Consider the following 24,321-nt stretch of genomic DNA (forward strand, 5'->3'; position numbering starts at 1 on the left):
GTCCTCCTCGTCAACGAAGAACGCCTCACACGTCATGCCCGCCTTATAGATGTAGCGGCGGTTGGGTTGGCCTCGACCTCGAGCTCCGACTGGACTGACTCGAGGATGGCCTGCTGCTTCGCCGAGTCCATCGCTTGAGCGACCTCGAACTCCGCCGGCTTGCCCGGGCTGCTCCGGCGCCGGATCCGCCTCGCCCTCGTCCTCTTCGTCCGACGGCTCCACCTCCTCCATCTCCACGCCCAGCGCCTCCTGCTCCGGCGCACATCTCCTAATAGGAAGAAAGAGCGGGCGTCCGTCGGATGCACTAGCGAGGACAGGTGGCGGCGGATCACGCCGGGTACATACGCACGGGACGGGGTTTGCACTTTGCACATGGTCTTCACGAATTGTTATTTTCCGGGTGGTGCGACGGGGTCAAGCCGGATCTCTTTTTGCCCATTATTCGCCACGACTTGCTTGGCGCGGTTGGTGTGTGTGCTGCTGCATGCGCTGATGCTCGATGGCGATGGCGATTGCTTGGCGAGAGGAACTCGTGATTCGGTCGCCCGGGTCCTCTGTTTCTACAAAGAAAGAATATACCCGGTCTCCCCTCCCGTTCCCTCCTATGCCACCACAAACCAGGGGTTGGCAGTGAATAAACAAACACCGTCGGATGACCAGATCCCGCTCCCACACGGCTAAAGCGTGTTCCACACTGCGCTCTCGTTCATATTCAATTGCGCTCGGAAGCTCCCGCCCGCCTACCCCGTCTCCCCCTGCCCCGGTGAGTAGGCCATGCACGCATGGGCGCACGCGCTACCCGCCATTTTTCCTCGCCAGTCCACCTGCTCCCTCCTCGCCCCTGACCCCGATCGCCGCCGTTCAAACCCCCGGCTGCTCCCTCCACCAACCCACCCCACCCCACCCAGTAACGACCAACGAGTACCCCCTATATCTACGCGCCGGCAACTCCCCCTTTGAGCAAGCCAAGAAAGCTGGCATACGGCGTGCCACCGGACACTTGACTCGACGGTCATTGTCCCCGAACCTTGATCCGTCCTTTCTGGGAGGGAAGGAGGCTGCCAGTCGGCCGGCCATGGACACTGCGGAGGCGGCGTGGGGGGTGGCGAGCCTGCGGCTAGGCTCCCGCCGGCTAGGCTCTCGCTCCTCGTACCGGGAGCGAGGGGCCGACGTCTTCTCCAGGGCGTCGTCGGCGGCCGGGGCGGGCTCCGAGGACGATGAGGAGGCGCTCATGTGGGCGGCGCTCGAGAGGCTGCCCACGCACAGCCGCGTCCGCAAGGGCTTCGTCGTCGGGGACGACGGCAGCGGGGTCGAGCTCGGACTCATCGACGTCGCCGCCCTCGGGTACCAGGAGAGGACGCGCTTGCTCGACCGCCTCGTGCGCGTCGCCGAGGAGGACCACGAGCACTTCCTGCGCAGGCTCAAGCAGAGGATAGACAGGTGGCTCCTCTCACCTGTTTGCGTTGCCCTGCTCTGCTTTGCATCCATCTCTCTGCTGTTGTCACCTATTTGCCATCAATCTCTCCACTTCATTCTGAAATATTTGAAGTTCTTCATTTGTCCTAACTCAAACTTCCATAAGTTTGACAAAATTCAGAGAATCATTTACTAATATCCACAACACCATATATATGTAGTATGAAAATATTTATTCTCAGGAAAAAAAGGTATGAAAATATACCTAATGATGAATAGGTGAAAATGGTAAAAACATATTTCCTAACATATTTGAACATTTTCACCATTCATAGATCTCCTCTTGTTGTCAATCCGAAGCCCCGATCACGCGTTTGTTAGAAACTAAGCATGAAGGACGTCAACAGCAGATGATGAATTTCTTGCCTGCTCATTTGTTTCAGGGTTGGGATTGACTTTCCGACGATCCAGGTGCGATACGAGCACCTCAACATCGAGGCGCTCGCACACGTGGGGAACAGAGGCTTGCCCACCTTCATCAACACCACTCTGAATGTTCTAGAGGTACTGCCAGGAGCGCTGAAGCCACTATATGTTATCATGAATTCTAAGGAATATTCTTCAAGCCTGACCTTTTTTTTTGTACCCGCCTTCTCTTTCAGACATTAGCCAATCTTCTTCATATTGTTCCCAACAAGAAGATACCCATCAATATCCTGCATGATGTCAACGGGATTATCAAGCCAAAGAGGTAACGCTTTTGGACGGGACCGTTATTTTTCATGTCGTTGCACGACCACCCACCAGGGTGATCAGAGTAGTCTCCAGTACTTCAGTTAGATTATATGTTCTGGAATCATGATAGCACAAAACCATATAATTTTCCAGGTGAAAAATTGTATGTTAAATGATCACCACTGTTTATGTTGTTGTAGACTTTTCTTTGTTGTGAAACATTCTTCAGTGTTGCATCACTCGTCGATTTTCCGTATTTGTGCCGTCCTTAAGCAACATATTTCAGTTGTGCTTGAGGTCTGATATCCGGTGTTCATGCAAAATTCAGGATGACGTTACTACTAGGGCCACCAGGATCAGGGAAGACTACACTGCTTCTTGCTTTGGCAGGGAAACTAGACTCTGATCTAAAGGTTAGACAGCATACTTGTTTATTAATCAACTAGACTGACAGCAATCTTGTTGTAAAGTTCCAGGAAACTTACTCTTGTGTGATATGATACGAATAAACCAGGTTTCAGGGAAAGTGACATACAATGGGCATGGAATGAATGAGTTTGTGGCTCAAAGATCAGCAGCTTACATATCCCAACATGACCTCCACATCGCTGAGATGACGGTACGGGAAACCTTGGCCTTCTCAGCCAGATGCCAGGGGATTGGAAGTAGATATGGTGAGCTCAAAATCCAATGACTTTATGGGAGACAATTTACTCCTCTCTATAATTGTGTGCTAATTCTTGGTGAACTTGTCCTAGACATGCTAACTGAGCTATCAAGAAGGGAGAAGGCTGCAAATATCAAACCAGACCCAGATCTTGATGTATACATGAAGGCAATATCAGTGGGCGGTCAGGATACAAATATCATCACTGATTACATCCTCAAGGTACTGAATCCAAAAACAATATCTTGTTCTTGAATCCAACAACAATATCTTGTTCTTCAATGTGCTAAGCTCTGAATGTTATGCTGAACCCTGCAGATTTTAGGTCTTGACATTTGCGCTGACACCATGGTCGGAGATGATATGCTGAGAGGAATCTCAGGGGGGCAACGCAAACGTGTCACAACTGGTATGTCTGGTATTGCAAAATTGTCATGGATGCATAATTCTAAAAAAAATTGTAGAACAAAAATGCCAAATTTCTTGAACATATCATTGCCAAGAGTTTTTCTGGAACCACAACATATACTTCTCATGCTTATCCTGTTGTACACTATACAAATTTCCATGAACATCTCATCTCGTTATCATAGCAGAATATGAGATATGAGCATTTGCTGACCCTTGGTTACTTGAAATTTTCTGAAGGCGAGATGATGGTCGGGGCGGAAAGAGCACTGTTCATGGATGAAATCTCCACTGGCCTAGATAGCTCTACCACATACCAGATAGTGAAATCACTTGGACTAATCACCAACATCCTCGGTGGCACGACTGTCATTTCCTTGCTGCAACCTGCACCAGAAACATATAATTTGTTTGATGACATAATCCTCTTGTCGGATGGTCACATTGTGTATCAAGGGCCACGTGAACATGTGCTTGAGTTCTTCGAACTCATGGGCTTCAAATGTCCCGACCGGAAGGGGGTCGCCGACTTTTTGCAAGAAGTAAGTCAGCTCAAATGCTTTGTCAAAGTTTACTAATTTCCAAGCCTCATGATGTTGGTCATTTCACAATTTTGGTTACTGACACCAGCGAAATTAACTTACAGGTGACATCAAGAAAAGATCAGCCACAATACTGGGCAAGGAATGACCGGAGATACCAATACGTCCCAGTCAAGGAGTTTGCTCGTGCATTCCAGGCATTTCATGTTGGCCAAAGTCTATCTGCGGAGCTGTCTCGTCCTTTTGACAGGAGCCAGTGCCACCCTGCTTCACTGACGACCAAGCCGTACGGTGCCAGCAAGATGGAGCTGCTGCGCGCATGCGTCGAGAGGGAGTGGTTGCTCATGAAAAGGAATATGTTTGTCTACCGTTTCCGGGCTTTCCAGGTAAAGCCTCCCATTTCAGTTCAGGCAAATCTTCATACTTATAAGAGATTGATTGATTGATGGCACTACCTCTGCAGCTTCTGGTGATGACAACAATCGTGATGACACTGTTCCTGCGCACAAACATGCACCATGGTAAGGTTAACGACGGCATTGTCTTCATGGGTGCTCTGTTCTTTGCTCTAGTTGCCCACATGTTCAACGGTTTCTCCGAGCTCGCTATGGCCACCATAAAATTGCCGGTCTTCTTCAAGCAAAGAGATTACCTCTTCTTCCCTGCATGGGCTTACGCCATACCAACTTGGATTCTCAAGATACCGATATCTTGTGTCGAGGTCTCCATCACAGTATTCCTGGGTTACTATGTCATTGGGTTTGACCCAGATGTTGGAAGGTACGCGTCAAATATCCTCTTACTGTGGCAGACTAACAGTTAAACCATACGTCTTGCTGTCCTAGTTCTGGAGGAAGAAAAAGAACATCACAGACAAGTAGGTACCAATATTAATTATCTTGTTGTTTTCTTGCAGGCTGTTCAAGCAGTACTTGCTTCTGTTGCTTGTCAACCAGATGGCTGCAGCAATGTTCAGGTTTATCGCAGCACTGGGCCGGACCATGGTTGTTGCAAATACGCTGGCGTCCTTTGCACTTTTTGTGATGCTGGTGCTCAGTGGATTCGTCCTGTCACATCGTAATGCCCCTGAAAAACATTTTTCACTTGGTAGTTGAAATGTAAATTTCAGAGAGAAGATTAGTGACACCGGTTTCGTTTGCTTGTTCATGACAGATGATGTGAAGAAATGGTGGATCTGGGGCTACTGGGTGTCACCGCTTCAGTATGCCATGAGCGCCATTGCCGTAAACGAGTTCCTTGGACAAAAATGGCAACGGGTATGTAGCTGTTGTTTCCGCCATGACAACAGTATTGGTCATTCGCATAACATGGTACTGTAGTTCTGACTGTCAAAACCATTTTGCAGGTTCTCCAGGGCTCCAACAATATCTTAGGAATTGATGTGCTCAAGTCCAGGGGCATGTTCACTGAGGCAAAATGGTACTGGATTGGCGTTGGGGCACTCCTGGGATACGTTGTCCTGTTCAACATCCTCTTCACCTTCGCTCTAAGCTACCTCAAACGTACGTAATTCAAAGCTTCTAAATGGAATTTTGCAATGCACATTTCGATCAAGCACTTGATCTGAGACCATTACTTGTATAACATGCAGCGTTGGGGAAGTCTCAGCAAATTCTTTCAGAGGATGCACTGAAGGAGAAGCATGCCAGTATCACCGGCGAAACTCCTGTTGGCTCTGTCTCTGCAGCTGCAGGTAAGGCCAGTTGCAGTAATGGTTGGATTTGGACATGATCATGGCAACATGTCATCTAAATGGCCAAACTTCTCTTGTAGGGAACATCAACAACTCGAGGTCAAGGAGAAATTCTGCCGCCCCAGGTGACAGTGGTAGGAAGGGAATGGTCCTCCCTTTTGCACCGCTTGCTGTTGCCTTCAACAACATGAGATACTCTGTTGACATGCCTGCGGTAATGCCAAAATTAGCTTTCGGTTTTCAAAGAATAAGAACATCATGTGAAGTACTAGTACTAATTAACTTGATTTTGTTGCATAACAGGAAATGAAAGCACAAGGTGTTGATGAAGATAGGCTGCTTCTGCTGAAGGGAGTGAGTGGCAGTTTCAAGCCGGGAGTCCTGACAGCACTGATGGGGGTCAGCGGCGCCGGCAAGACCACGCTGATGGACGTGTTGGCTGGCAGGAAGACTGGAGGCTACATCGAAGGTGACATCTCAATCTCCGGCTACCCGAAGAAGCAGGAGACCTTCGCTCGTATCTCTGGTTACTGTGAGCAGAATGACATCCACTCACCAAACGTGACGGTGTATGAGTCCCTGGTCTACTCTGCATGGCTCCGCCTGCCTTCTGATGTCGAGTCGGAAACAAGAAAGGTATATATATGCGTCCTTGTTCAGCTGGGGCACACAGGCCAGGGATACATTACACTTGTTCTGATCTGAACAATGCCATTTCATCATATTTCACAGATGTTCATAGAGCAAGTGATGGAGCTGGTGGAACTGAATACACTGAGGGATGCCCTTGTTGGACTACCTGGAGTGAACGGCCTGTCGACAGAGCAAAGGAAGAGACTGACGATCGCAGTCGAGCTCGTCGCTAACCCCTCCATAATATTCATGGATGAGCCTACCTCTGGCCTTGATGCCAGGGCCGCGGCTATTGTCATGAGGACGGTGAGGAACACCGTCGACACAGGCAGGACTGTTGTTTGCACCATCCACCAGCCTAGCATCGACATTTTCGAAGCCTTCGATGAGGTAATTGTTTATACTAGAAAATTCCTTTTTCATGCATGTTTCCAAAATTATCGTGATCCTGACATTCTTTTGGCCTTGCAGCTATTCCTGATGAAGAGAGGAGGGGAGGAGATATATGTGGGTCCTCTAGGGCACCAGTCGTGCGATCTCATCCAATACTTTGAGGTAACTTTGCCGTCCTTCTCATCCAATAATTTCCTCCTTAATTTCCTAGGTAGTTTTTTGGCTTTGATTGATAGTAACAGTTTGCTGGTATTAATTTTATCAGGGAATCGAACATGTCAGCAAGATCAAACCAGGGTACAATCCGGCAACTTGGATGCTGGAAGTGACCTCACAAGCACAAGAAGATATACTAGGTGTCAGTTTCGCGGAAGTCTACAAGAACTCAGACCTCTACCAGTAAGTAGTCATTAATTTTGCATGTTTGCCAAAGAAAAAACGAAAGGCCTGATGGACTGACAAACACGATGTACTATGTATTTTGCAGGAGAAACCAGAGTGTGATCAGGGACATCAGCAGGGCCCCTGCTGGCTCCAAGGATCTCTACTTCCCGACGCAGTACTCGCAAAGCTCTGTCACCCAATGCACGGCATGCCTGTGGAAACAACACCTGTCCTACTGGAGGAACCCTCAGTACACAGTGGTCCGCTTCTTCTTCTCCCTCGTGGTGGCGCTCATGTTCGGCACCATATTCTGGCAGCTCGGGGGCAAGACATCAAGGACGCAGGACCTGTTCAATGCGATGGGGTCCATGTACGCTGCGGTGCTCTTCATGGGGATCTCCTATGCCTCGTCGGTGCAGCCTGTGGTGGCCGTGGAGCGGACGGTGTTCTACAGGGAGCGGGCAGCTGGGATGTACTCAGCGCTTCCATACGCATTCGGGCAGGTGGTGGTGGAGCTCCCCTACGTGCTGGTGCAGTCGCTGGCGTATGGGGTGATCGTCTACGCCATGATCGGCTTCCAGTGGGACACCAAGAAGTTCTGCTGGTACCTCTACTTCATGTACTTCACTCTGCTCTACTTCACCTACTACGGCATGCTCGCCGTGGGGCTCACCCCCAGCTACAACATCGCCTCCATCGTCTCCTCCTTCTTCTACGGCGTGTGGAACCTCTTCTCGGGCTTCGTCATCTCACAGCCGACAATGCCGGTGTGGTGGAGGTGGTACTCGTGGGTGTGCCCGGTGTCATGGACGCTCTACGGGCTGGTGGCCTCGCAGTTCGGCGACCTCACGGAGCCACTCCAAGACACCGGCGAGCCCATCAACGTCTTCCTCAAGAACTTCTTTGGATTCCGCCACGACTTCTTGGGTGTCGTCGCCATCGTCACCGCCGCGTTCGCCATCTTCTTCGCTGTCGCCTTCGGCCTCTCCATCAAGGTGCTCAACTTCCAGAGAAGATGATCCATCACAGAGTGCACAGATGGACCAACAGGTCAATCTGATCTGCACATGTATACATATAAACCCTTGCGTAGCAATAGTATACTCAGTACCAAGGAAATTGTACTAGTATATAGATAGTGAAGATATTTTTTTGGGTAAATTCGATAAACCAGAATGGCTGTTTAAGCGGCTAGCGGCTCTTGTTTCCCCTTCCTCTTTTCTCTCCAGCCCCTCCTTTGAGAGTTGTTTGTGATGACTCGGCTCGTGCCCCCTCCCTCTCCGCCGGCGCCGCCGGCCAGAGCAGGTATGGGAGAGGACTGCGGGTAGGTCCTGTGCATAAGTCTAGGGTTTACCACAGGGGTGTGAGCGCTATGCCAGCTAGGAGAAGGCCACTGTCACATGCAAGCGGTGGCCAGTGCATGACGGCGATGCTCCTCCTACTCGCGGTGCTCCACTGGTGGGAGCAAGATGCAGTGGGAGATTGCAAAGCTGACGCCTCCATGAATAAGATCGAAGGCTACCTTTTCAAGAAGGGGAAAGTCCTCAGCCAACCTATTACTAATTATTCTATTGTAAACAAGGTCCAAGTGTCACAAGGTTCAACGAAGTAAATAAAAGCCACATATATACCGCCCAAAGAGCAATGGGAAAAAAGGTAGAAATAAGTGAACCTTCATGCATCACCAATCATACTAATAGGCTGCTAACCAAATCCGTTGAATAAATCACAAGCGACCATCACCCATTAGTTGCATCCAAAGACCGTGGGCGCCCGCTCCTCCCCGCGAAGCAAGGGCTAAGGACCACGTCTAGGTCCTTCATTTCTAGCTCATTTGCTTGAAGGCTACCAAGATCTAGAACTTGTTTATTTGCCATGTTTGCTCTCTTAGTCACCATGGTGGAGGGGGGAAGGTGGAGGGGGAAGATCGAACGTCCGACAGGTTTTGAAGCCAATTTGTTCGTGGAGCTCATTCTCAGTGGCGTGTGCGCGCTGCCCACCGAAGCTTTCCTCCCCTAGTCCTAAAGGATTCACTTTGGTGGTTGATGGCTGGCCTCCGACACCCTGTTGATGTATCCTCTGGTTGAATGACGACCGTGTGGAACTTTTGGCTACTTTTCTTCCCCTCGGCCTGAAGAGCCTATAGGGAGGGAGTTCGGCCTCCGCCACACGTTGACATCCTCTTACTCCGGCAAGCTGCCGGCGGTGGTCCTGCCGCGGATGTAGTGCTCCAATTGATTTTGTCCCTGGTGACACTAGGTTTGGTTATGTGTCAAAGCCTACAAGTCAGGACCAAATTACAATCTAGTTCTGTGATCTGGGGTCTTTCCTATAAGATGCAACTTTCCTTATGGGTCCTTGTGCAAAATACGGTTGTAATGTATAGCTTCTAATATCTAGTGCAGTCTAGGTCCTTCTGGACCCTTCCCCTACTAGAAAAAGATAAACCAAAAAGCCATTGTTGCATGTCAAACCTTAGGAATATGTACCATTGTAATATTGCACTAGCCAATATGATTTGTGTTTGTAAATGCCACCCACCCCAGCTATGTATTATACTTTCGTGGGGCCAGAACGATCTTTCATTCCACCCTTCTATTTCTTCCTCTTGCCCCATCGATAGGCCCTTGACAAACTAGAGCCGAGCTTGTCATCAAGCTCCTGCTCCTACCTACGATCTTCTAAATTTCTTTTTGTGGGGAGAACGATATTGTCAGTAACTGCAACAGTTGAGTTTTTATATTCTACTAGCACAACGCATGTGCTTCGCTATAGCGCAGACACCAGTTGCCAGGAACCAGGGCCGGCCGATTGTCTAGACATATTTATGACATATCATATAGTGTGCTTAGTGCCAGATGAATTCATGTATCAAATAAACAGGGAAGGTGGGAATTACTTGAGGCGAGGGGCTTCGCTGGAAGGAAGGAATCGAGCCAATCCACCACCTCACGGCGCAACTGCAACTTTCATGCAAACATCACCTGCCCAGTGCCCACCATCAACACCACAGCATCCCTGCAGCCCATGGAAGTCCTTTGACACGCCTAGAGCATGTGACTCAACCTCCGCTCCGTACCCATAACCCGTGGCATCTTCCAGTAGTAATGCACAATGCGGCTGCCCCTCTCCTGCGAAAGGAATTCCTCCCACCAACCTCACAAGCTTTGAACTGTCCTCCCTCTCCATCCTTATAGCAATACCAACAGGACGCATCCCAACACATAGAATGCCAAGGAGACTTGGGGGAATTCTTGATGACTAGTACGGCTTGAATCGGAGGCCAAACAGAGTAGCGCATTAGTAATTATAATGTGACAAGATGGATTCATTCCGTCCAGAAAAGAGAATTCCAACTAACCTTGATGCACATGTGGATCTGAAAACAATGCCAGCCCATATTGTTAAGGAGCATCCATGTCAATTGGATCAATGTTGGCAAATCCACAATATGGAAGATTACCAATAGGCTGAAGGTGACAGAAAAAAACAGTGTTATTGGCACTGACTTTTATATTACCGTTGATCTCTTTATTAGTTCAAATAAATTACACCTCCTTAGATGGAAATACGCATATGACATGGATCAAACAAATTCCTGTCATCCAGATACATCACTTTTATCAAATATCAGATGCATCATGCCATGCTTTACGCAGTTTTTCTACATCTCTGTAAAACAATGAAGTGTTCAAACGTACAGGATATGTAGAAATTACAGGAAATCCATCAATATCCAGCAATCAGGCGTATGGTGAGGGATCGTGCTGGCAACTTATCTGGAAAGCTAAGGTTCCACCAATGTTTCGATTTTTTGCTTGGCAACTGGCGCAGAACGCTTTGGGGACGCGGGATAACAGACTGAAGGAGAATCCTGATTTACATTACATGCTCTATATGTGGGAGTAATAACGAGGATGGGCGACACACAGTTCTGTTTTGACCAAAGCAGGAGCCCTACGTGATCCCATGCACATGCGCTGGCGCCTACCTCCAGAGCATGTGTTGCTGCACCCAGGGCCGGATTGGCTATTGTTGGTCCCAGGTCATCTGTCAGACCAGGAACAAGCCCATATCTTCCTTGTACTGTCGAGATTAATTATGGCATTAGCGAAATGACTTCCTTCATGCAGAGGGCAAGGCGAAGGTGGAATACTCGGTCCATTTTTTGATCAATCTTTGGGTATCTATGTGGAACATAAAAGAAGAATACATGCGTGGATAACTGGATATCAAAGGGAAAGCACTATGTCCTGAATTTGTGGTTCCGGTGGAGAAGAAGGCTAGGGAGACCTAATGGATTGCCTGGTGCCCTCCACCGGAGGGATGGGCAAAGTTAACCAGTGATTTAAGATTTAATCCATCCACACATGAGGCGGCATTTGGTGTGGTAGCGCGTAATTGCAGAGGGAAAGTATTACTGCAGCGACAATACCAAGTGGTCGGTGTCATGATTCAGAGGAAGCAGACTATTTGGCATGTGTGATAGGGATCTAACTATTCATCGACAATACTCTTAACAGAGCAGAGCAGGAGGAGATAGATCGATCTCGTGCCACCAGCAGCACAAGATTTGGAGGCTGCCGTCGGCGCTTCAGGATGTTAGTTATCGGCATACTCGGAGGGGGCGAACAAAGTTGCACATGTTGCTGCTAGGGCCTAGGAGTGCGAACAAACCCGTCTGGATCCTGGATGCACCACCTGTTATTTTTAAGCTTTTCTTGCATGATTGTAAAGACATTATAATTAAGTAATGAAAGCCCCTTTCACTGAAAGAAAAAAGAAAGAAATGAATCAACAGAATCACAGAAGAAAATGCACTTCCTGGAAAATTCAAGCATTTTCTGGTTGGTCATGACAAGAAATGTCAAACAGTTTCCAAAAAAAGGGAAACATCAAAGGATGCCAAAACTTTCTATGTTCTTGTTGTGTCCGGCTGGAGACCATACCGGAATTTGTTGCACTCTACAAGTGAATTTCAGGACGGATTTTATCAATTGCTTTTGGTGCCCCGATACAAATCTGATGCTTGATTTCTATAACCAAAGTACCATAGTCCCATTCCTTATTTTAAACTTGGAAGTTCCAAATGATCTTTTCCTTGGAAAAAATCTCAGTCAACTCATTTTTCTAACCTGTACAAACTGGGAGATATTAACCATGGGAATACACATTCGCCAAGATTATTAGCCATTGCTGGGCTAATAAAAGATGATAAGACCCTGATGGTGTAGGGTGTCCTAGTTCAGAGGCTGCGGCTGGTCATATCCATGCATCACAGCTGGGGCAGATGAGGGCGACGAACTGAAGGCGGTGCAGCGGACGAAGGAGGCGGTGGCAGGCCACGAGAATGGAGATGGAGAGCTCGGAAACAGCAGAGCTAGGACGCATGCTGCAGTGCGGCCAGTCGGGACGCAAGGGGCTAGCGCTGCTGCAAGAACAAAGGCATTTGAGGGGTGGCGGGTTTGGCTAGTGAACGGTGTCCAGTACAAGAATCCAGTGGTGAATTCAGGAAGAAAATGGAGGGTGGGCTCAAAGTTAACGGTGAGAAAATTAAAACACCCTTCAGATGAAGAACACATTATCTGCAAATCCTTTTGTCCAAACAAGCTGAATTTTTCCCAGATTACTACTGGAAACATATAGTATTTACTTTATTTTTTTCAAAAATATCAATTTTTGAACGAAAATTTGAAACTGTCTAGATAAATAGCCATTATCTCCTAACCATTTTGTCCAAGTAAGCTCAAAACTTTCCCAGATTAATAATGGAAATATGCAGTATTTGCTAGAAATTTTCTGGATGTTTTGCAAAATATCAAATTTTGAATCTATATTTAGAAAAGCAGCCATTATCTCATAGCTCGTTTGCCCAAATAAGCTCTAAATTCCTCAGATTACAACTGAAAACATGTACTAGTATTTACTGGAAGTTTTCTGAATTTTTTGAAAAATATCAATTTTTGTACTAAAAAATTGGTACTGCCAATTTAAACAGACGATATAAGTACAACTAGCTACTGACTAGAAAACTAAACTAGTTAGTATTATTTCTCTTCATTTTTCCATATAAACAACGAAACAAGAATAGAGATTAGTTCAAGGATAATAATTATAAATACAACTAGCTAGGAACTGGCTAGAACTGAACTAGCTAAAAAAAGAGACGGCCTACAGGACTAGGCTAGCTACCTTCTCCATATGCTCCAGGAAGAAAGTATATGGAGGCAAGTGAGTACACAACTTTTGCAAAGCATGTGTGCTTTCATAGTCGAAAGAAGTCCACATCACCCCCTGTGGTTTCAGAAACCGGCTAACCTACCCACCCCCCAACTCTGAAACCAGTTAACTAATCCCCTCAGATATCTAATACCAGCCAGACTGATAGAGGACTATCTAGTTGGCGTCTGACATCTAAATTCAGCAAGGGTCGTTGCAGCCTTGCAGGTGTGCAAGTTTCAATGCGTAGTCAACACAGAGTACAAGTGTGCTGCCGTGCTGGGCATGGAAGAGCTGAGCGCCTAACCTGAACTCCTGGAGTCGTCGCGCCGCTACCTTCAAGCGGCGATCATCACGTCTTGCCCCGCCGCCGTCTCGTCGAAACAAACCGGAGGAGCAGTTAACTAAGTTAAGTCTCAGATCCACCCTACCAAGCCGACGTGGCCATCCTGTAGAGCCACGCAAGCAAAACCACCGGCAGATACCACTTTAACTTGGATTAGGGGGTGCCTTGGCTGGTTTTCCCTTCGTTCGGAATTATTTGTCACAGAAATGGATGTATCTAGACGTATTTTAGTTCTAGATACATCCATTTTCGAGACAAGTAATTCCGAACAGAGGGAGTAGTATTGATATATCAGGGGATTAGTTAACTGGTTTCAGAGTTGGGGGGCTGGGTTAGCCGGTTTCTGAAACCACAGCGGGTGATGTGGACTTCTTTCTTCATAGTCTCATCTCATCTCTAATCAACGGACAGAGAAGAAAACGACCTTGTCCGGCGGAAGTCCGCGCGCTCGCTGCAGTCGGCGTGGATCCGCGGAGTGCCTCCTGGACAGGCGACGGGAGAGGGAGGAGCCGACGAGAGGCGGAGGACCGTCGCGACGGGCGACGACGGATGGCCTCCCGCGGTGGGCGGCTGGGGGCAGTCTCGCCAGCGTGCCGCAGTGCGCCCGTGTCGGCGTAGCCTCCTCCTTCCGATCCGGCGGCGTGGCGACCGAAGAGCTCCGGCCGTCCGGTGGCGGCTAGGTTTGGCGCAGGGGTGCGGGCGTGTGGCTGGCGACCAGCCGCGCGAGCGTCGAGGGGAGGTCCTCTACAACGTTTTTTTCTTTTGGAACGGGAGGTCCTCCATCAATAATCTCCCGCAAATTCAAAAATAAAACATGAATTTGAAAATATGTTCACGAACTTGAAAATGTTTCTAATTTTTTTAAAAGGCCACAACATTTGAAAAAAGTTCATGGATTTCAAAAATATTCTCAGATTTTAAAAATGTTCACTAATTTTTTTAAAAAGTTCATGAATTTAAAAACTTTACATGTATTTGAAAGAATGATCAAGGATTTTCTTTTAAATTATGCATTTATAAAAACTTCATGGATTTTGAAAGAGTAAAATACACTAGAGGTCCTACAAGTATTACATGTTCAATCTTATATATGTATTTTTCTGGCGACTTTTAGGACCTAATTGATACACTTGGAATACTTTTAGGACTCGAGGTGAACAACTTATACACATTTAGGACTCACGGTGAACGATTTCAAACTTTTAGGGCATACTTGACACAATTGGAATACTTGTACGGCCTCCGGCGTATTTTAGTCATTTTGAAATATGTACATGAATTTGAAAATTGTTCATAAATTTTCAAAAAGTCATGATAAAAAATAAAACTATAAAACAATGAAAAAAACCCGAATAGAAACGGCCAGAGAAACATACGGAAAACCAAGGTTCCCAAAACTGGTGAGAATAAATCTACATGGGCCGGCCCATATAGGAACTACGGTAGAGGGGGGTGTGAGCACTACTCGTACCAAATGGCTACTATTTGGGCTCAAGTGGTCGATCTTTATTGGGTTGGGCCTGCCAAATGTGTTGATGTTCGGTAGTAAGAATAATGTCGCAAATTTGGAGGGTAGGCTTTAGCCTATCGAAGCCTCACCTTAGATTCGTCGTTGCGAGAATCCGTGTCTGACAATAGTAACCGTACCAAATGAAGTCCAAATACGATGAAAATTTACAATGTTTTTTCTAGAACATAAGAGACCTTAGAAGTTTTGAAGAGAGACCAGAAGACACATGAGGGAGCCACAAGCTCACATGGCGTGCCCAGGCGGTAGGCGCACCAGGCAAGCTTGTTGGCCCTGGCTCCGCTTGCCCTAATACCTGGCCTATAAATTCTCTAATATTTCAAAAACTCTGAAGCGAGACCCGAAACAATTCTTCCGCCGTCGCAAGTCTCTGTTCTTCCATGATTCCATCTGGAGGCCTTTTCTGGTACTCTGCCGGAGGGGGAAACCATTGGGGGAGGCAATCTTCATCAACCTTCCTGCCTCCATGATGATGTGTGAGTAATTCCTACAGGATCTACGGGTCCATAATAGTAGCTAAATCGCTTCCTCTCTCTCTCTGTATCTCTCTCTCTCTATCTTCAATACAATGATCTCTTCTGATATCAATCCGATGTAATATTTTGCGATGTGATTGTTAGGATCTGAAAAATTATGGGTTTATAATCAGATTATTCATTGATATTATTTTGAGTTCTTGAGATTTCATTATTGTGTAATTTTATAGCCTTGTATTTTTCTTCGATCTATTCGTCTTCTTTGGCCAAGTAGATTGATTTACCTTCAGCGTGGGAGGTGCTTGGTAGTAGGTTCGATCTTGTGGTGACCTTGCTCTATGACAAGTGGAGTGATAAGGCACGTATTGTATTGTTGCTGCTAAGGATAAAAAGGCAGGGTTTGGTCATACTAATTGATCTTATTGTGTCTACATTATGTCATCTTGATTAATGTGTTACTCTGTTTATCATGAACTTAATACTTTGAGATGCATGATGGATAGCGGTCTTGGGGTGGAGTAATAGTAGTAGACATCGATAAGTTTAACAGTCTACTTGTCACGGATGCAATGCTATATAATGATTATGCTTGGATGATCTTCATATTCATGCGCAGGTTTGTCAATTGACCAAAAGTAATTTGTTTACCCTTCGCCATTATGCTTTCAAGAGAGATGCCTCTAGTGAACCTATGGCCCCGAGGTCCATTCTCCTTATATTTACAAGTTCCTACAATTGCTATCAATTTACTATTAATATTTACTACCATCCTTTGCTATCTTTATTATTATTTGCTTTTAACCTCGTGGCTAGCAAGAACCAGGGGAGTGACAACCCCCTTGCCTTTGTTGGGTGCAAGCAATTATTTTGTTTGTGTGCAGGTGATGCTAACGTTGTACGTGTGTTGCCTCCTACTGGTTCGATAAATCTTGGTTCTTAACTAAGGGAAATACTTTTTACTGTTGTGCTATATCACCCTTCCTCTTTAGGGAAATCCAACAACTCCTATGGAAGTAGCAGAAGAATTTCTGGCACCGTTGCCGGGGAGGCTTCACCTTACAAATCAGGTGCATTCACACAGACACTTTCTTTTTTTTGCTTTATTTTCCTGCTCTTTGTCTTTTGCCTTGTATTTGCCTCCTTCTTTTTTTTGTTTGCAAAAAATTGAAAATACCAAAGTACCCTTTTTGTCGCTATGTCTTCTTTCAAGGAAGTCCTTGTTGAGACTGCTAGTGACAGTTCTCCTAGTACTCATGAGGAAACACCTAAAAAGGCTACTCATGCTAATGAACCTCGTGCTAATGAAACTTCTTCAATTTGGAAAACAAAAAAAATCATTTGGGAAGTGGAAATGTCATTGGAAAAAGTGTTATCCAAGAGTTCTTCACTTGTATGGGAGTTATGCCATCAAGTGGGGGCTGTCTATTCTTAAAAGAATAAACAGTTACGCAAATGCTATTGCTATCTTGTGGTTAAACTAGAAAAAAAATGTGCATAGTCATCCCACTTTGCAAAGTTTTTTTTGAGCTTCCTATTATTGATGATCCTAGGGCTAAGAAGTTGGCTACTATTGTCCTTATGAATGATTCTGATTACATAATTCAAGAAGATAGAGATATCTTTGATTTTTATGAAATAAACCGTGAATGCCCTCTGATAGAAGAAATTCTTCATGATCAAGATGCCATGTGTAGATTAGCATCTAAGGATTATCATCCTTTGGGGGAGAATGCTAGAAATGTTGGGAACGTAGCATGCAATTTCAAAAAAATTCCTACGATCACGCAAGATCTATATAGGAGATGCATAGCAACGAGAGGGGAAGAGTGTGTCCACGTACCCTCGTAGACCGAAAGCGGAAGCGTTAGGATAACGCGGTTGATGTAGTCGAACGTCTTCACGATCCAACCGATCAATCACCAAACATACGGCACCTATGAGTTCAGCACACGTTTAACTCAATGACGTCCCTCGAACTCTTGATCCAGCAAAGTGTTGAGGGAGAGTTTCGTCAGCACGACGGCGTGGTGACGGTGATGGTGATGTGACCCGCGCAGGGCTTCGCCTAAGCACTACGTGAACATGACCAGAGGAGTAAACCGTGGAGGGAGACGCCGCACATGGCTTGGAACAATTGGTGTCTCTCCAAGGGATGCCCTTCCCACGTATATAAAGGAGGGAGAGGGAGGAGGCCGGCCCTAGGGGGAGCGCCGAGTGGGGGGGGGGGTCCTACTAGGACTCCCAGTCCTAGTAGGATTCGGCCCCCGGGCCCTCTTATTCCTTCTCATGGAGGGGGAAAGGGGGAAGGAGAGGGAGGAGGAGAAGGAAAGGGGGGCGCCGCCCCCTCCCCTGGTCCAATTCGGACTCCCATGGGAGGGGGCCGCGACCACCCCTTGTGGGCTGCCTCCTCTCTCGCCTATGGCCCATATTGGCCCATTACTTTCCTCGGAGGGGGGGGTTATTGTTGGAAATATGCCCTAGAGGCAATAATAAATTAGTTATTATTATATTTCCTTGTTCATGATAATCTTTTATTATCCATGCTATAATTGTATTGATAGGAAACTCAGATACATGTGTGGATACATAGACAACACCATGTCCCTAGTAAGCCTCTAGTTGACTAGCTCGTTGATCAATATATGGTTACGGTTTCCTGGCCATGGACATTGGATGTCATTGATAACGGGATCACATCATTAGGAGAATGATGTGATGGACAAGACCCAATTCTAAGCATAGCACTAGATCGTGTAGTTCGTATGCTAAAGCTTTTCTAATGTCAAGTATCATTTCCTTAGACCATGAGATTGTGCAACTCCCGGATACCGTAGGAGTGCTTTGGGTGTGCCAAACGTCACAACGTAACTGGGTGGCTATAAAGGTACACTACGGGTATCTCCGAAAGTGTCTGTTGGGTTGGCACGAATCAAGACTGGGATTTGTCACTCCGTGTGACGGAGAGGTATCTCTGGGCCCACTCGGTAGGACATCATCATAATGTGCACAATGTGATCAAGGAGTTGATCACGGGATGATGTGTTACGAAACGAGTAAAGAGACTTGCCGGTAACGAGATTGAACAAGGTATCGGGATACCGATGATCGAATCTCGGGCAAGTATCGTACCGCTAGACAAAGGGAATTGTATACGGGATTGATTAAGTCCTTGACATCGTGGTTCATCCGATGAGATCATCGTGGAACATGTGGGAGCCAACATGGGTATCTAGATCCCGCTGTTGGTTATTGACCGGAGAGTCATCTCGGACATGTCTGCATGTCTCCCGAACCCGTAGGGTCTACACACTTAAGGTTCGGTGACGCTAGGGTTATAGAGATATTAGTATGCGGTAACCCGAAAGTTGTTCGGAGTCCCGGATGAGATCCCGGACGTCACGAGGAGTTCCGAAATGGTCCGGAGGTAAAGAATTATATATAGGAAGTGCTATTTCGGCCATCGGGACAAGTTTCGGGGTCACCGGTATTGTACCGGGACCACCGAAAGGGTCCTGGGGGTCCACCGGGTGGGGCTACCTGCCCCGGGGGACCACATGGGCTGTAGGGGGTGCATCTTGGCCTATATGGGCCAAGGGCACCAGCCCCAAGAGGCCCATGCGCCAAGAGAAGAGGGAAAGGAAGAGTCCTAAAGGGGGAAGGCACCTCCGAGGTGCCTTGGGGAGGAGGGACTCCTCCCCTGGACGGACCCTTCCTTGGAGGAAGGGCCAAGGCTGCGCCTCCCCCCTCTCCCTTGGCCCTATATATAGTGGGGGGAAGGGAGGGCAACCATACCTGAGCCCTGGCGCCTCCCTCTCCCTCCCATGACACATCTCCCTCCTCCCGCAGCGCTTGGCGAAGCCCTGTTGGAATCCCGCTACTTCCACCACCACGCCATCGTGTTGTTGGATCTCCATCAACCTCTCCTCCCCCCTTGCTGGATCAAGAAGGAGGAGACGTCGCTGCTCCGTACGTGTGTTGAACGCGGAGGTGCCGTCCGTTCGGCGCTAGGATCATCGGTGATTTGGATCACGACGAGTATGACTCCATCAACCCCGTTCTCTTGAACGCTTCCGCGCGCGATCTACAAGGGTATGTAGATCCACTCCTCCCTCGTTGCTAGATGACTCCATAGATAGATCTTGGTGACACATAGGAAAATTTTGAATTTATGCTACGTTCCCCAACGGTGGCATCATGAGCTAGGTCTATGCGTAGTTTCTATGCACGAGTAGAACACAAAGTAGTTGTGGGCGTTGATTTTATTCAATATGCTTACCGTTACTAGTCCAATCTTGATTCGGCGGCATCGTGGGATGAAGCGGCCCGGACCAACCTTACACATACACTTACGTGAGACCGGTTCCACCGACAAACATGCACTAGTTGCATAAGGTGGCTGGCGGGTGTCTGTCTCTCCCACTTTAGTCGGATCGGATTCGATGAAAAGGGTCCTTATGAAGGGTAAATAGCAATTGGCATATCACGTTGTGGTTCTTGCGTAGGTAAGAAACGTTCTTGCTAGAAACCCATAGCAGCCACGTAAAATATGCAAACAACAATTAGAGGACGTCTAACTTGTTTTTGCAGGGTATGCCATGTGATGTGATATGGCCAAAAGGATGTGATGAATGATATATGTGATGTATGAGATTGATCATGTTCTTGTAATAGGAATCATGACTTGCATGTCGATGAGTATGACAACCGGCAGGAGCCATAAGAGTTGTCTTAATTTATTTATGACCTGCGTGTCAACATAAACGTCATGTAATTACTTTACTTTATTGCTAACCGTTAGCTGTAGTAGTAGAAGTAATAGATGACGTGACAACTTCATGGAGACACGATGATGGAGATCATGGTGTCATGCCGGTGACAAGATGATCATGGAGCCCCAAGATGGAGATCAAAGGAGCTATATGATATTGACCATATCATGTCACTATTATTTGATTGCATGTGATGTTTATCATGTTTATACATCTTGTTTACTTAGAACGACGGTAGTAAATAAGATGATCCCTCACTAAAATTTCAAGAAGGTGTTCCCCCTAACTGTGCACCGTTGCGACAGTTCGTTGTTTCGAAGCACCACGTGATGATCGGGTGTGATAGATTCTAACATTCACATACAACGGGTGTAAGACAGATTTACACACGCGAAACACTTAGGTTGACTTGACGAGCCTAGCATGTGTACAGACATGGCCTCAGAACACAGAAGACCGAAAGGTCGAGCATGAGTCGTATGGCAGATACGATCAACATGAAGATGTTCACCGATGATGACTAGTCCGTCTCAAGTGATGATCGGACACGGCCTAGTTGACTCGGATCATGTAATCACTTAGATGACTAGAGGGATGTCTATCTGAGTGGGAGTTCATAAGATGAACTTAATTATCCTGAACATAGTCAAAAGGTCTTCGCAAATTATGTCGTAGCTCGCGCTTCAGTTCTACTGTTTAGATATGTTCCTAGAGAAAAATTTAGTTGAAAGTTGATAGTAGCAATTATGCGGACTAGGTCCGTAAACTGAGGATTGTCCTCATTGCTTCATAGAAGGCTTATGTCCTTAATGCACCGCTCAGTGTGCTAAACCTCGAACGTCGTCTGTGGATGTTGCGAACATCTGACATACACGTTTTGATGACTACATGATAGTTCAGTGCGTAATGCTAAATGGTTTAGAATTGAGGCACCAAAGATGTTTTTTGAAACGTCGCGAAACATATGAGATGTTTTGAGGGCTGAAATTGGGATTTCAGGCTTGTGCCCATGTCAAGAGGTATAAGACCTCCGACGATTTTTTTTCTTAGCCTGCAAACTAAGGGAGAAAAGCTCAATTGTTGAGCTTGTGCTCAGATTGTTTGAGTACAACAATCATTTGAATCGAGTGGGAGTTGATCTCCCAGATAAGATAGTGATGTTTCTCCGAAGTCATTACCACCAAGCTGCTAGAGCTTCGTGATGAACTATAATATATCAGGGACATATATGATGATCCTTGAGATATTCACGATGTTTGACACCGCGAAAGTAGAAATCAAGAAGGAGCATCAATTGTTGATGGTTGGTGAAACCACTAGTTTCAAGAAGGGCAAGGGAACAAAGGGATACTTCATGAAACGACAATTCAACTGCTGATCTAGTGAAGAAACCCAAGGTTGAACCCAAACCCGAGACTGAGTGCTTCTGTAATAAGGGGAACATCCACTGGAGCAGAATTACCCTAGATACTTGGTAGATGAGAAGGCTGGCAAGGTCGATAGAAGTATATTGGATATACATAGTGTTAATGTGTACTTTACTAGTACTCCTAGTAGCACCATGGTATTAGATACCGGTTCGGTTGCTAAATGTTAGTAAACTCGAAATAAAAGGCTGCGGAGTAAACGGAGACTAGCTAAAGGCGAGCTGGCGATATGTGTTGGAAGTTTTTCCAAGCTTGATGTGATCAAGCATCGCACGCTCCCTCTACCATCGAGATTGGTGTTTGCATTGAGCATAGACATGATTGGATTATGTCTATCGCAATACGGTTATTCATTTAAGGAGAATAATGGCTACTCTGTTTATTTGAATAATACCTTCAATGGTCTTGCACCTAAAATGAATAGTTTATTGAATCTCGATCGTAGTGATACACTTGTTCATGCCAAAAGATATAAGATAGTAATGATAGTACCACCTACTTGTGGCACTGCCACGTAAGTCATATCGGTATAAAATGCATGAAGAAGCTCCATGTTGATGGATCTTTGGGCCCACTCGTTTTTGAAAGGTTTGAGACATGCAAACCATGTCTATTGGTGTATATGCATGAAGAAACTCCATGCAAATGGACCGTTTGGACTCACTTGATTTTGAGTCACTTGAGACATGCAAATCATACCACATGGGCAAGATGACTGAAAGCCTCGTTTTCAGTAAAATGGAACTAGAAAGCAACTTGTTGGAAGTAATACATTTTGATGTGTTCAGTCCAATGAGAGCTGAGGCGTGTAGTGGACATTGTTATGTTCTTACTTCACAGATGGTTTGAGTAAATGTTGAGAACATTTACTTGATAAATCACGAGTCTGAATTATTGAAAGGTTCAAGTAATTTCAGGGTGAAGTTGAAAGATCGTCGTGACAAGAGGATAAAATATCTATGATATGATCATAGAGATGAATATCTGAATTACGAGTTTGGCACAGAATTAAGACATTGTGGAAATTGTTTCACAACTAATACAGCCTGGAACACCATAGTGTGATGGTGTGTCCGAACATCATAACTGCACCCTATTGGATATGATGCATACCATGATGTCTCTTATCGAATTACCACGATAGTTTATGGGTTAGGCATTAGAGACAACCACATTCACTTTAAATAGGGCACCACGTAATTCCGATGAGATGACACCGTATGAACTATGGTTTAGAGAAACCTAAGCTGTCATTTCTTAAAAGTGTGGGGCTGCGACGCTTATGTGAAAAAGTTTCAGGTTGATAAGCTCGAACCCAAAGCGGATAAATGCATCTTCATAGGACACCCAAAACAGTTGGGTATACCTCCTGTCTCAGATCCGAAAGCAATAAGGGATTGTTTCTAGAATCGGGTCCTTTCTCGAGAAAAAGTTTCTCTCGAAGGAATTGAGTGGGAGGATGGTGGAGACTTGATGAGGTTATTGAACCGTCACTTCAACTAGTGTATAGCAGGGCACAAAGAGTTGTTCCTGTGGCACCTACACCAATTGAAGTGGAAGCTTATGATATTGATCATGAGACTTCGGATCAAGTCACTCCCAAACCTCGTAGGATGACAAGGATGCGTACTACTTCAGAGTGGTACGTAATCCTGTCTTAGAAGTCATGTTGCTAGACAACAATGAACCTACGAGCTATGGAGAAGCGATGGTGGGCCCGGATTCCGACAAATGGCTCGAGGCCATAAAATCCGAGATAGGATCCATGTATGAAAACAAAGTGTAGACTTTGGAAGAACTACTTGATGGTCATAAGGCTGTTAGGTACATATGGATTTTAAAAGGAAGACGGACAATGATGGTAAATGTCACCATTAAGAAAGCTCGACTTGTCGTTAAGATGTTTTCCGACAAGTTCAAGGAGTTGACTATGGTGAGACTTTCTCACTCGTAGCGATGCTAAGAGTCTGTTGGAATTATATTAGCGATTGCTGCATTATTTATGAAATCTTGCAGATAGGATGTCAAAACATTGTTTCCTCGACGATTTTCTTGAGGAAAGGTTGTATGTGATACAACCGGAAGGTTTTGTCAATCCTGAAAGATGCTAATAAGTATGCAAAGCTCCAGCAATCCTTCTAAGGACCGGAGTAAGCATCTCGGAGTTGGAATGTATGCTTTGATGAGATGATCAAAGATTTTGGGTGTATACAAAGTTTATGAGAAACTTGTATTTCCAAAGAAGTGAGTGGGAGCACTATAGAATTTCTGATGAATATATGTTGTTGACATATTGTTGATCAGAAATGACGTAGAATTTCTGGAAAGCATATAGGGTTATTTGGAAAGTGTTTTTCAATGGAAAGCCTGGATTAAGCTGCTTGAGCATTGAGCATCAAGATCTATAATGATAGATCAAAATGCTTAATGGTACTTTCAAATGAGCACATACCTTGACATGATCTTGAAGGTGTTCAAGATGGATCAGTCAAAGAAGGAGTTCTTGCCTGAGTTGTAAGGTATGAAGTTAAGACTTAAAGCTCGACCACGGCAGAATAGAGAGAAAGGATGAAGGTCGTCCCCTATGCTTAAGACATAGGCTCTACAGTAGGCTATGCTGTGTACCGCACCTGAAGTGTGCCTTGCCATGATTCAATCAAGGGG

The 24,321-nt window shown here is 46.0% G+C and overlaps 1 protein-coding gene and 1 long non-coding RNA gene across 2 annotated transcripts; one reads left to right on the forward strand and one right to left on the reverse strand.

The window, feature by feature from the left end:
* The first annotated feature begins 926 nt into the window (after positions 1-926).
* On the forward strand, positions 927-8,086 carry LOC125519796 (ABC transporter G family member 44-like). The gene is made up of 20 exons (XM_048684565.1): positions 927-1,440; positions 1,860-1,980; positions 2,079-2,167; positions 2,480-2,564; positions 2,666-2,825; positions 2,910-3,040; positions 3,137-3,227; positions 3,467-3,768; positions 3,873-4,154; positions 4,232-4,548; positions 4,685-4,845; positions 4,942-5,045; positions 5,135-5,291; positions 5,381-5,482; positions 5,563-5,696; positions 5,786-6,118; positions 6,215-6,505; positions 6,587-6,670; positions 6,774-6,907; positions 6,996-8,086. Exons 1-20 carry the CDS (start codon positions 1,076-1,078, stop codon positions 7,909-7,911), a joined length of 4,359 nt encoding a protein of 1,452 aa, XP_048540522.1. The 5' UTR covers positions 927-1,075; the 3' UTR covers positions 7,912-8,086.
* On the reverse strand, positions 5,544-14,277 carry LOC125519797. The gene is made up of 4 exons (XR_007288320.1): positions 13,882-14,277; positions 10,254-10,362; positions 9,792-10,162; positions 5,544-5,691 (listed from the first exon to the last, which is right to left on the reverse strand). It is a non-coding gene; the product is annotated as an uncharacterized LOC125519797 (long non-coding RNA).
* Between the last annotated feature and the right edge of the window lie 10,044 nt (positions 14,278-24,321).

Source organism: Triticum urartu, chromosome 7 (assembly GCF_003073215.2).
Source record: "Triticum urartu cultivar G1812 chromosome 7, Tu2.1, whole genome shotgun sequence".
Classification (NCBI taxonomy): domain Eukaryota; kingdom Viridiplantae; phylum Streptophyta; class Magnoliopsida; order Poales; family Poaceae; genus Triticum; species Triticum urartu.